General features: G+C 44.8%; 1 protein-coding gene and 1 long non-coding RNA gene across 2 annotated transcripts in view; both read left to right on the forward strand.

The window, feature by feature from the left end:
• The window catches only part of LOC135532204 (BLOC-2 complex member HPS5-like), a 49,944-nt gene extending 41,337 nt beyond the window's left edge, over positions 1-8,607 (forward strand). The window contains 3 exon segments of the mRNA XM_064959806.1: positions 670-776; positions 935-1,511; positions 7,903-8,607. Coding sequence (XP_064815878.1) covers positions 670-776; positions 935-1,511; positions 7,903-7,963 — 745 coding nt within the window. The 3' untranslated portion in view covers positions 7,964-8,607.
• Positions 8,608-12,672: 4,065 nt separating this feature from the next.
• LOC135532201 (uncharacterized) lies at positions 12,673-13,758 on the forward strand. Its single transcript, XR_010454317.1, has 3 exons — positions 12,673-12,719; positions 12,822-12,912; positions 13,726-13,758. It is a non-coding gene; the product is annotated as an uncharacterized LOC135532201 (long non-coding RNA).
• Positions 13,759-14,036: the final 278 nt, after the last annotated feature.

Below are 14,036 nucleotides of genomic sequence, written 5' to 3' on the forward strand. Positions count from 1 at the left end.
AAGAGTGATGGTTTCTGATGATGGGCCTCTGTACACATATGTAGATATTCCATTAAAAATCAACCGTTTCCAGCTACAATAGTCATTTACAACATTAACGTCTACACTGTATTTCTGATCAATTTTATGTTATTTTAAATGGACAAAAAACTTGCATTTCCTTCAAAAACAAGGACATTTCTAAGTGAACCCAAACTTTTGAACGCGTGTGTGTGATGTACTTAAATACTGATCATGGGTGAAGAGACATTACTTGATTTCTGCCAGAGGGGGGCGATATAATTTCATCATTAAATGCAGGCTAATGTTTTTCCATGTGTACCTGTGTTAGGACTGTTATATTGACTGCGTTCTCTGTGCAGGTACTGGACTGGCTATGTGTACCTGTGTTAGGACTGTTATAATGACTGTGTTCTCTGTGCAGGTACTGGACTGGCTATGTGTACCTGTGTTAGGACTGTTATGACTGTGTTCTCTGTGCAGGTACTGGACTTGCTATGTGTACCTGTGTTAGGACTGTTATAATGACTGTGTTCTCTGTGCAGGTACTGGACTGGTTATGTGTACCTGTGTTAGGACTGTTATAATGACTGTGTTCTCTGTGCAGGTACTGGTCTGGTTATGTGTACCTGTGTTAGGACTGTTATAATGACTGTGTTCTCTGTGCAGGTACTGGTCTGGCTATGTGTACCTGTGCTGTGAGCTCCAACGTCGTACAGAGGCTTTCTCTACCATCTGTAGACTGGACGACATGAGTCTGCTGGAGGAACCCAGTGGTAATGACTGTCATAGTAAATTAAGGGATTAACTTCTCAGTGTACTACTACTACGGTTTAGTAAATATTTGGTCTACATGATCACAACCCTGAATGCTCTTATTTCTCTCTTTCTCTCTCTATATATGTCTTTAACTCTCTCCTGGTGTGATTCTCAGGCATGGTGCCTCAGACCATGGATGAGTGGAAGATGCTCCTCCAGCTGTCTCAGCAGTGTAGAAACAGCAGACCGTCTGACCATATCCCAACCCCAGATCCCACCCCCTCCTCGGCTCCCACCCCCTCCTCAGCTCCTACCCCTTCCCTGGCTCCTACCCCTTCCCTGGCTCCTACCCCTTCCCTGGCTCCTACCCTCTCCCTGGCTCCTACCCCTTCCCTGGCTCCTACCCCTTCCCTGGCTCCTACCCTCTCCCTGGCTCCTACCCTCTCCCTGGCTCCTACCCTCTCCCTGGCTCCTACCCCTTCCCTGGCTCCTACCCTCTCCCTGGCTCCTACGCCTTCCCTGGCCCTAGCCTCCAACGGGACCAGCCCCAGCCTGACCAACGGTGGCTCTGCAGCTGACCATATCCAGACGGAGGTGACTCCAGAGAACCTGGTCTTGCGTCTGGCCCGGGTTGTGGGCCCCGACCGGGCCCTTGAGGCCCTACAGGAGGTGGGGATGCAGTCGGACATGGAGCTGGGGCCACACTCCACCCTGGTCTGTGAGCTGCTCCGTGTGGCTGAGAAGAGACAGAGGTGGGTGATGGATCATACCAGGGACTATGATACCAGATACCAGGGACTATGATACCAGGGACTATGATACCAGATACCAGGGACTATGATACCAGATACCAGGGACTATGATACCAGGGACTATGATACCAGATACCAGGGACTATGATACCAGATACCAGGGACTATGATACCAGGGACTATGATACCAGATACTAGGGACTATGATACCAGATACCAGGGACTATGATACCAGGGACTATGATACCAGATACCAGGGACTATTATACCAGATACCAGGGACTATGATACCAGATACCAGGGACTATGACACCAGGGACTATGATACCAGATACCAGGGACTATGACACCAGGGACGATGATACCAGGGACTATGATACCAGATACCAGGGACTATGATACCAGGGACTATGATACCAGATACCAGGGACTATGATACCAGATACCAGGGACTATGATACCAGATACCAGGGACTATGATACCAGATACCAGGGACTATGATACCAGATACCAGGGACTATGATACCAGGGACTATGATACCAGATACCAGGGACTATGATACCAGGGACGATGATACCAGGGACTATGATACCAGGGACGATGATACCAGATACCAGGGACTATGATACCAGGGACGATGATACCAGGGACTATGATACCAGATACTCGGGACTATGATACCAGGGACGATGATAACTGATACCAGGGACTATGATACCAGATACCAGGGACTATGATACCAGGGACTATGATACCAGATACGATGATACCAGGGACGATGATAACAGATACCAGGGACTATGATACCAGGGACTATGATACCAGGGACGATGATAACAGATACCAGGGAATATGATACCAGGGACGATGATACCAGGGACGATGATCCCAGGGACTATGATACCAGATACCAGGGACTATGATACCAGATACCAGGGACTATGATACCAGGGACTATGATACCAGATACCAGGGACTATGATACCAGGGACGATGATACCAGGGACTATGATACCAGATACCAGGGACTATGATACCAGATACCAGGGACGATGATACCAGGGACTATGATACCAGATACCAGGGACTATGATACCAGGGACGATGATAACTGATACCAGGGACTATGATACCAGATACCAGGGACTATGATACCAGGGACGATGATACCAGGGACTATGATACCAGATACCAGGGACTATGATACCAGGGACGATGATAACTGATACCAGGGACTATGATACCAGATACCAGGGACTATGATACCAGGGACTATGATACCAGATACGATGATACCAGGGACGATGATAACAGATACCAGGGACTATGATACCAGGGACTATGATACCAGGGACGATGATAACAGATACCAGGGAATATGATACCAGGGACGATGATACCAGGGACGATGATCCCAGGGACTATGATACCAGATACCAGGGACTATGATACCAGGGACTATGATACCAGGGACTATTATACCAGATACCAGGGACTATGATACCAGGGACGATGATACCAGATACCAGGGACTATGATACCAGATACGATGATACCAGGGACGATGATAACAGATACCAGGGACTATGATACCAGGGACTATGATACCAGGGACTATGATACCAGGGACGATGATAACAGATACCAGGGAATATGATACCAGGGACGATGATACCAGGGACGATGATCCCAGGGACTATGATACCAGGGACTATGATACCAGGGACTATTATAACAGATACCAGGGACTATGATACCAGGGACGATGATACCAGATACCAGGGACTATGATACCAGGGATTATGATACCAGGGACTATTATACCAGATACCAGGGACTATGATACCAGGGACGATGATACCAGGGACTATGATACCAGGGACTATGATACCAGGGACTATTATACCAGGGAATATGATACCAGGATATGATACCAGATACCAGGGACTATGATACCAGGGACTATGATACCAGGGACTATGATTACCAGATACCAGGGACTAGATACAGGGACTATGAGATACCAGGGACTATGATACCAGGGACTATGATACCAGGGACTATGATACCAGGGACTATGATACCAGGGATTATTATACCAGATACCAGGGACTATGATGCCAGGGACTATGATACCAGGGACTATTATACCAGGGACTATTATACCAGATACCAGGGACTATGATACCAGGGACTATGATACCAGGGACTATTATACCAGGGACTATGATACCAGGGACTATGATACCAGATACCAGATATGATGCCAGGGACTATGATACCAGGGACTATGATACCAGGGACTATGATACCAGGGACTATTATGCCAGGGACTATGATACCAGGGACTATGATACCAGGGACTATGATACCAGGGACTATGATACCAGGGACTATGATGCCAGGGACTATGAGGGACAGATACCAGGGACTATTATACCAGGGACTATGATACCAGATTATTATACCAGGGATACCAGGGACTATACCAGGACTATGATACCAGGGACTATGATACCAGGGATTATTATACCAGATACCAGGGACTATGATGCCAGGGACTATTATACCAGGGACTATGATACCAGGGATTATTATACCAGGGACTATGATACCAGGGATTATTATACCAGGGACTATGATGCCAGGGACTATGATACCAGGGACTATTATACCAGGGACTATGATACCAGGGACTATGATACCAGGGATTATTATACCAGATACCAGGGACTATGATACCAGGGACTATTATACCAGGGACTATGATACCAGGGACTATACCAGATACCAGGGATTATACCAGGGACTATATACCAGGGACTATGATACCAGGGATTATTATACCAGGGACTATGATACCAGGGACTATGATACCAGGGATTATTATACCAGATACCAGGGACTATGATGCCAGGGACTATGATACCAGGGACTATGATACCAGGGACTATGATACCAGATACCAGGGACTACCAGGGATTATACCAGGGACTATGATACCAGGGATATACCAGGGACTATGATACCAGGGACTATGATACCAGGGACTATGATACCAGGGACTATGATACCAGGGACTATGATACCAGATACCAGGGACTAGATACCAGGGACTATGATACCAGATACCAGGGACTATGATAACAGATACCAGGGACTATGATACCAGATACCAGGGACTATGATACCAGGGACTATGAGGGACTATGATACCAGGGACTATGATACCAGGGACTATGATACCAGGGACTATGATACCAGGGACTATGATACCAGGGACTATGATACCAGATACCAGGGACTATTATACCAGGGACTATGATACCAGGGACTATGATACCAGGGACTATGATACCAGGGACTATGATACCAGGGACTATGATACCAGATACCAGGGACTATGATACCAGATACCAGGGACTATGATACCAGATACCAGGGACTATGATACCAGGGACTATGATACCAGGGACTATTATACCAGGGACGATGATAACAGAAACCAGGGACTATGATAACAGATGCCAGGGACGATGATAACAGATACCAGGGTCTATGATACCAGGGACTATGATACCAGGGACTATGATACCAGGGACTATGATAACAGATACCAGGGTCTATGATACCAGGGACTATGATACCAGGGACTATGATACCAGGGACTATGATACAAGGGACTATGATACCAGATACCAGGGACTATGATACCAGAGACTATGATACCAGATACCAGGGACTATGATACCAGGGACAATGATACCAGATACCAGGGACTATGATAACAGAAACCAGGGACTATGATACCAGATACCAGGGACTACTATGATACCCAGGGACTATGATATCAGGGACCAGATACCAGGGACTATGATAGGGACTATGATAACAGAAACCAGGGACTATGATACCAGATACCAGGGACAGGGACTATGATACCAGGGACTATGATACCAGATACCAGGGACTATGATACCAGATACCAGGGACTATGGTATCAGGGACTATGATAACAGATACCAGGGACTATGATACCAGATACCAGGGACTATGATACCAGGGACAATGATACCAGGGACTATGATAACAGAAACCAGGGACTATGATGCCAGGGACTATGATACCAGATACCAGGGACTATGATACCAGATACCAGGGACTATGATACCAGGGACTATGATACCAGATACCAGTGACTATGGTATCAGGGACTATGATAACAGATATCAGGGACTATGATACCAGATACCAGGGACTATGATACCAGATACCAGGGACTATGGTATCAGGGACTATGATAACAGATACCAGGGACTATGATACCAGATACCAGGGACTATTGTATCAGGGACTGTGATACCAGATACCAGTGACTATTGTATCAGGAACTATGATACCAGATACCAGGGACTATGATACCAGGGACGATGATACCAGATACCAGGGACTATTATACCAGGGACGATGATAACATATACCGGGGACTATGATACCAGATACCAGGGACTATTATACCAGGGACTATGATACCAGATACCAGGGACTATGATACCAGGGACGATGATAACATATACCAAGGACTATGATACCAGATACCAGGGACGATGATAACATATACCAAGGACTATGATACCAGATACCAGGGACTATGATACCAGGGACTATGATACCAGATACCAGGGACTATGATACCAGATACCAGGGACTATGATACCAGGGACGATGATAACATATACCAAGGACTATGATACCAGATACCAGGGACTATCATACCAGGGACTATGATACCAGATACCAGGGACTATGATACCAGGGACTATTATACCAGATACCAGGGACTATTATACCAGATACCAGGGATTATTATACCAGGGACTATGATACCAGATACCAGGCACTATGATACCAGGGACGATGATAACATATACCAAGGACTATGATACCAGATACCAGGGACTATCATACCAGGGACTATGATACCAGATACCAGGGACTATGATACCAGGGACGATGATACCAGATACCAGGGACTATGATACCAGATACCAGGGACTATTATACCAGGGACTATTATACCAGGGACTATTATACCAGATACCAGGGACTATGATACCAGATACCAAGGACAAGGATACCAGGGACTATGATCAGCTAGTTAAAAAAAACATGTCATTGATTGATATCATAACAATCATCCCCTCGACAACACAAGGTTATACACATAGGGCCAGAGACAACACAAGGTTATACAAATAGGGCCAGAGACAACACGAGGTTATACAAATAGGGCCAGAGACAACACGAGGTTATACAAATAGGGCCAGAGACAACACGAGGTTATACAAATAGGGCCAGAGACAACACGAGGTTATACAAATAGGGCCAGAGACACACCGAGGTTATACAAATAGGGCCAGAGACAACACGAGGTTATACAAATAGGGCCAGAGACAACACGAGGTTATACAAATAGGGCCAGAGACACACCGAGGTTATACAAATAGGGCCAGAGACAACACGAGGTTATACAAATAGGGCCAGAGACACACCGAGGTTATACAAATAGGGCCAGAGACAACACGAGGTTATACAAATAGGGCCAGAGACAACACGAGGTTATACAAATAGGGCCAGAGACAACACGAGGTTATACAAATAGGGCCAGAGACAACACGAGGTTATACAAATAGGGCCAGAGACAACACGAGGTTATACAAATAGGGCCAGAGACAACACGAGGTTATACAAATAGCGCCAGAGACAACACGAGGTTATACAAATAGGGCCAGAGACAACACCGAGGTTATACAAATAGGGCCAGAGACAACACGAGGTTATACAAATAGGGCCAGAGACAACACGAGGTTATACAAATAGGGCCAGAGACAACACGAGGTTATACAAATAGGGCCAGAGACAACACGAGGTTATACAAATAGGGCCAGAGACAACACGAGGTTATACAAATAGGGCCAGAGACAACACGAGGTTATACAAATAGGGCCAGAGACAACACGAGGTTATACAAATAGGGCCAGAGACAACACGAGGTTATACAAATAGGGCCAGAGACAACACGAGGTTATACAAATAGGGCCAGAGACAACACGAGGTTATACAAATAGGGCCAGAGACAACACGAGGTTATACAAATAGGGCCAGAGACAACACGAGGTTATACAAATAGGGCCAGAGACAACACGAGGTTATACAAATAGGGCCAGAGACAACACGAGGTTATACATATAGGGCCAGAGACAACACGAGGTTATACAAATAGGGCCAGAGACAACACGAGGTTATACAAATAGGGCCAGAGACAACACGAGGTTATACAAAAAACACATATGATACTAACGTTTCTCTGTTTTTCCTGTCTACCCCAGGGCTCTGATCCAGACCATGCTGGAGCGCTGTGATCGCTTCCTCTGGTCCCAGCATGCTTAGTGACGGGACTATGATCAACCAACGCCATTCAGAACAACTATTACGGACAACTGCATCAATTCCATTTCCAATTCAGGCAGTTAAACGGAAATTTAATTTCCAGTTATCCGAATTGAAAAAAGCTATTTGATTGACTGAATTGAAATGCAATTGATCCCAGCCCTGATCTGATCCAGAGCCGATCTGATCCGAAACAAGTTAAATTATCCTTAAGGTGACCACAATGCTTACTAACTACTTTTTAAACTGGGCCCTAATCATTTATGTTGTACCATTCCGGAGTTCCATTCCGCACCAACATTCTAGAATGCGACTCTGGTTGACCTGGTACTGTCAAGACAGACGACTGTATTTAAGTTGTTATATTTTATAGTTGCCAAAACCCTGCCTTACCGAAGAAATATGGGATTAATCTATAAATGATCTGAAAGTATTGTTTTTGAATTGTGAGGTCCTCGGATGCATTTTCCAGCCTGATAATGGTATATCTGACTTCCTCCTTGGGTCAAACTACTGCAACATGGTTATATAGCACCTGAATTGATCGTTTTGAAGACATTTGTGAAAATATAATTTTATTGAAATGCTCTAGTCTATTAATATAATATTTAATGTGAATAATAAAATATATGATGGTGATCTGATCCACGGATTGTCATTATTACAAATGAAACTTTATTTAAAGATTGCTTAAAAATGGGAGAAAGGCTTACTCCCTCCAGGATAAATGGATGTTTTCATGTTGCTGTGTGTGGAAGAAGTGAACGACACATGCAGAGTGTCTCTTGTGCAAACGGGTGAAGTTGTTGTGTTGGTAGTACTGTCATTAGAGATCGTATTAATAACGCTGGAATGAAATGACTCTTTTGTTTTCTCGTGAAACGGTGCGTGATAAATCCACACCTGGAACATCAAAGAGATACAACGAGGGAGAGGGAGAGGGAGAGAGAGAGAGAGAGAGAGAACACAGAAAAGTTGTTGCTGTATCTTGATGTCCTTCTAAAAGAATGTTTCAAATATGAAACATTACATTTTCAATTGGAACAAATTTGAATGAGCTTGATTTTCCAGAAACAGTCCTCATATTATCTCTCCTTCTCCTCCTGCCCTTCGCACAATCCTCTCCACTCACTCATCTCCTATCTCCTCCGGTCCCGTCTTGCCCACCTGGTCGTGTCATTGGAAGCCCCTGGCTTAGTGACAATCAGATTCAAAGGTTTCGACATTTGGGCAGAGCCACTGAAGACACTGACACTCAGTGTTTAGAACAGAGAGACAGATAGACGGGACTGTGGAATAGTATGAATGACGTCACCGTTACATTCCCTTTATCCTGATCGGAATTACAGCGGACTTTTTTTTTTGTTGTTTTTTTGGAAAGAGTCGAATCGGCAACCTAGAATTATTGCTTTCTGATTCTTTGCAGTAGAATTCATAGCTATTATATGTAGATGTATAAGAAAACTACTGGTCCGTTGAGTCGTTCTCTAAGACAAGTGTCCTTCATACCCCATTAATGAACCCAGAGGGGGGGGGGAGGAAAAAAATGGTTTTGCCTCTAATGAACACATGTCTCTGGAGTTGTGCCTTCCTCTAAATGAACACATGTCTCTGGAGTTGTGCCTTCCTCTAATGAACACATGTCTGGAGTTGTGCCTTCCTCTAAATGAACACATGTCTCTGGAGTTGTGCCTTCCTCTAATGAACACATGTCTGGAGTTGTGCCTTCCTCTAATGAACACATGTCTCTGGAGTTGTGCCTTCCTCTAATGAACACATGTCTGGAGTTGTGCCTTCCTCTAATGAACACATGTCTCTGGAGTTGTGCCTTCCTCTAATGAACACATGTCTCTGGAGTTGTGCCTTCCTCTAATGAACACATGTCTGGAGTTGTGCCTTCCTCTAATGAACACATGTCTCTGGAGTTGTGCCTTCCTCTAATGAACACATGTCTCTGGAGTTGTGCCTTCCTCGAATGAACACATGTCTCTGGAGTTGTGCCTTCCTCTAATGAACACATGTCTCTGGAGTTGTGCCTTCCTCTAATGAACACATGTCTGGAGTTGTGCCTTCCTCTAATGAACACATGTGTCTGGAGTTGTGCCTTCCTCTAATGAACACATGTCTCTGGAGTTGTGCCTTCCGCCAATAAACACATGTCTCTGGAGTTGTGCCTTCCTCTAATGAACACATGTCTCTGGAGTTGTGCCTTCCTCTAATGAACACATGTCTCTGGAGTTGTGCCTTCCACTAATGAACACATGTCTCTGGAGTTGTGCCTTCCTCTAATGAACACATGTCTGGAGTTGTGCCTTCCTCTAATGAACACCTGTCTGGAGTTGTGCCTTCCTCTAATGAACACCTGTCTGGAGTTGTGCCTTCCTCATCTGACAGATCTGTATAGGATTCTGTTTAATCTAGAGATTATAATCCAAATACTGGTGCTTGAGGAAACTTTTTTTGAAGAGGATGGTTTTAAATACAGGCATCTTTAACAAAATGCTCCGTAATGTCTCTGTTCTTTATGACATAAAGAAACTCCATGTTATGGATTGTAAAATTAATCAAATGTAAACATACTGTAGATGAATTTATTGCTATTGACTCAATAGACAAAATGGTTGAATGCTGAGAACAATCTGTCCGCTCTCGCATCGCAATAAGAGCTCAAATGGTTCTGGTCAACAAGACCCGACAGAGAGGTCTTTGATGTTGAGGAGTTGTCACCAGACACACTGATAAGTGGATTCTGGACATTCCTAATGACCACACACACAAGCACATGCGCATATACACACACACTCTCTCATATACACACACACATGTGCATATACACACACACACTCACACTCACAGACACCCACCCCTGTTGACTGTGCTGCCAGGGTATAAATGAGTCTTCACCTGTTTAAGGAAGACATTCCACACACACACACACACCTGTTGATTACAACTCACAATGCTTAGCAGCGCCCTTTAAAGTACATATTATCCATTCGGGCCTCCTGAACAATGTGTTTAGGTTATTAAGTCTGTATGGTACTAAATGACACAGCCGTTTCAAACGCCAGCACATTCAAATGAACACTGGTTGATGCCTGATTCAGACCTGCTTCCTTTGGAGACCTGCACTAACAGATAGATGGACATGCCACTCATGGTAAGGATGACTTTTTTTTTTTAAATATTGCTACCTTATTGACCTTCTTTCCATTCCGATATTTTAAGGCAAAATAAATGGACGTGACAGTGTGTTGATGTTGTCTATGTTGATCTGAAAGTGTACTACCTCTATGTTGATCTGAAAGTGTACTACCTCTATGTTGATCTGAAGGTATACTACCTCTATGTTGATCTGAAAGTGTACTACCTGTATGTTGATCTGGAAGTATACTACCTCTATGTTGATCTGGAAGTGTACTACCTCTATGTTGATCTGGAAGTGTACTACCTCTATGTTGATCTGAAGGTATACTACCTCTATGTTGATCTGGAAGTGTACTACCTCTATGTTGATCTGAAAGTGTACTACTTCTATGTTGATCTCGTGACAGAGTGTAAAATGTGGTTCTGGGTTCCCAGATGACCTCTGTCATTGTTTTTATGTTACATTATGTCTTGTTGTTGTAGGGTCTCCTACTTGTTCTGTCTCTAACTCTGCTCTGCTGTCTACCTCACCCAGCTTCACCAACCGAGCTAGCTCACAATGACTCAGGTACACTGTTCTGTGTGTTAAATGGCCTGTTGAGAACACTTCATATTGTCATGAGATTATCCGATATTTTTAAAAGGGGAGGTCATCCATGTTTATGACAAGAATTATCATTGGATCCTATTGGACCGTCTGTTGTATAATTAAAGGGATTGTTGGGAACCGATTATGTCGTCCAATTTAATAAAGGCTAGTGTCATAAAGGGTAGTTTCATATCAGTTATTATTGATCAGTATCATTAGCTAGGTTTCCATCCAAATGGTGACAGATTCGAATATTTTAAAATCCGCACTGGACCAAACGGGTTTGTTGCGGATTCAAAAATTAAAGTCATTGTGTGAGGACATATTGCACACAAAAAAATGTTCTGCTTAAGTTTCCATGCTTTCATGTTTCGATATCTAAAATTCAAAATGTGTTTCAATTGCATTTTCCACTCCATTACTACCGAAACTGTTGCATTAAATAGAAAATGCTCCCACGCTGGTTCTTGGCCAGTTCGCTCTCGCCAACAACCGATTCAGTGCGGTTCGGCTCGTCTACATTATGGATAAAAGCAACAAAAAAAAATGTATTTGTTAAGCATCGATCCTCAGGTCACCAAAATAAGACCCTCGATATTTTATTGAAAAGGAACATCAAGCTCACAACCTTGGACTTTCACCACCCTGCGAAGTTCATCATCATTTATTTATTCTGTAGCCTAATAGACCGTGTGCTTTCCCGACGAGTTGTAGTGGGATGACCACACAACTGGCTGCCACACTTGTTGATGCGTGACTCCAAATGTGTACTTTGCGCGCATAAAAAAAGTTCGGGTGGAAACCTGGTTAGAGAGAGTTTTCTGGAACATTTTGTATCTTAAAATGTATATGCACTCACTATACTTTTAAGTGTGGCGATGTGGTTATTAAGGTAATTACACATGCGCGCCACCAGGTGGTGCAGCACTTTGGAGTACCTATTGCTAGCATTGTTAGAGTATTGGAACGAACCCCGGCACACGTTGAGTGCAGCCGCTTGCCTGTAACGCAACGCTCTGGGTGAGTAATAAACTAATCTGTTTATAAAGGGCTACTACTCATTGACTCATTCCAAGGCATAAATAGTTCCATGGGTTATTCATTGTATTGTATCATTTCCAGGGGTTCCCTATCTGCCCTCTACGTTGGTAGAGGAGGCTCTGAAAAGGGCTTTAGAACGTACTAATGCTGCTTACGCCCACACCAAGGAGAGGTGAGCCAATAGAAGAAGACTGTCGTCAGTAAATTGCTCAGATTATTTGTGAAAAGCCATGTTGATGTTTATGAAAAGAGAAACGCTATTTACCAATTAGGGTCTGCCTGTCTGTTCATCTGCCTGCCTGTCTGTCTGTTCATCTGCCTGTCTGTCTGTCTGTTCATCTGCCTGCCTGCCTGTCTGTCTGTTCGTCTGTCTGCCTGCCTGCCTGTCTGTCTGTCTGTTCATCTGCCTGCCTGACTGTCTGTCTGTTCATCTGCCTGCCTGACTGTCTGTTCGCCTGCCTGTCTGTTCGCCTGCCTGCCCGCCTGCCTGTCTGTCTGTTCATCTGCCTGTCTGCCTGCCCGCCTGCCTGTCTGTCTGTTCATCTGCCTGCCTGTCTGTTCGCCTGCCTGTCTGTTCGCCTGTCTGTCTGTTCATCTATCTGCCTGTCTGTTCGCCTGCCTGTCTGTCTGTTCGCCTGCCTGTCTGTCTGTTCACCTGCCTGTCTGTCTGTTCACCTGCCTGTCTGTCTGTTCATCTGCCTGTCTGTCCATCTGACTGTCTGTTCATCTATCTGTCTGTCTGTTCACCTGCCTGTCTGTCTGTTCACCTGCCTGTCTGTCTGTTCATCTGCCTGTCTGTTCATCTGCCTGACTGTCTGTCTGTTCATCTGCCTGTCTGTCTGTTCATCTGCCAGCCTGTCTGTCTGTTCATCTGCCTGACTGCCTGTCTGTTCATCTGCCTGTCTGTCTGTTCATCTGCCTGCCTGTCTGTCTGTTCATCTGCCTGTCTGTCTGATAATATGGGTACTGTCCTCTGTCCTTCCAGGGTGAAGACATCTCTGTCGGAGGGTGCTCTGAGACCCAGCGACCTCCTGGCCCAGTTCAAGCAGATTGGACCCCAGACCAGGAGGCACATCAGCGCAGCTGAGCTGCTGGACAATACAGTGGAACTGATCAGGGAGATGGTCTACACCAGTACCATGGCCCAGTCCAGTCTACCTGGTACTCTCTAATCCTAACCCAGTCCAGTCTACCTGGTACTGTCTAACACATGACCCAGTCCAGTCTACCTGGTACTGTCTAACCCTAACCCATGACCCAGTCCAGTCTACCTGGTACTCTCTAATCCTAACCCAG

The sequence above is a fragment of the Oncorhynchus masou genome, unplaced genomic scaffold (genome assembly GCF_036934945.1).
Source record: "Oncorhynchus masou masou isolate Uvic2021 unplaced genomic scaffold, UVic_Omas_1.1 unplaced_scaffold_1767, whole genome shotgun sequence".
NCBI lineage: Eukaryota > Metazoa > Chordata > Actinopteri > Salmoniformes > Salmonidae > Oncorhynchus > Oncorhynchus masou.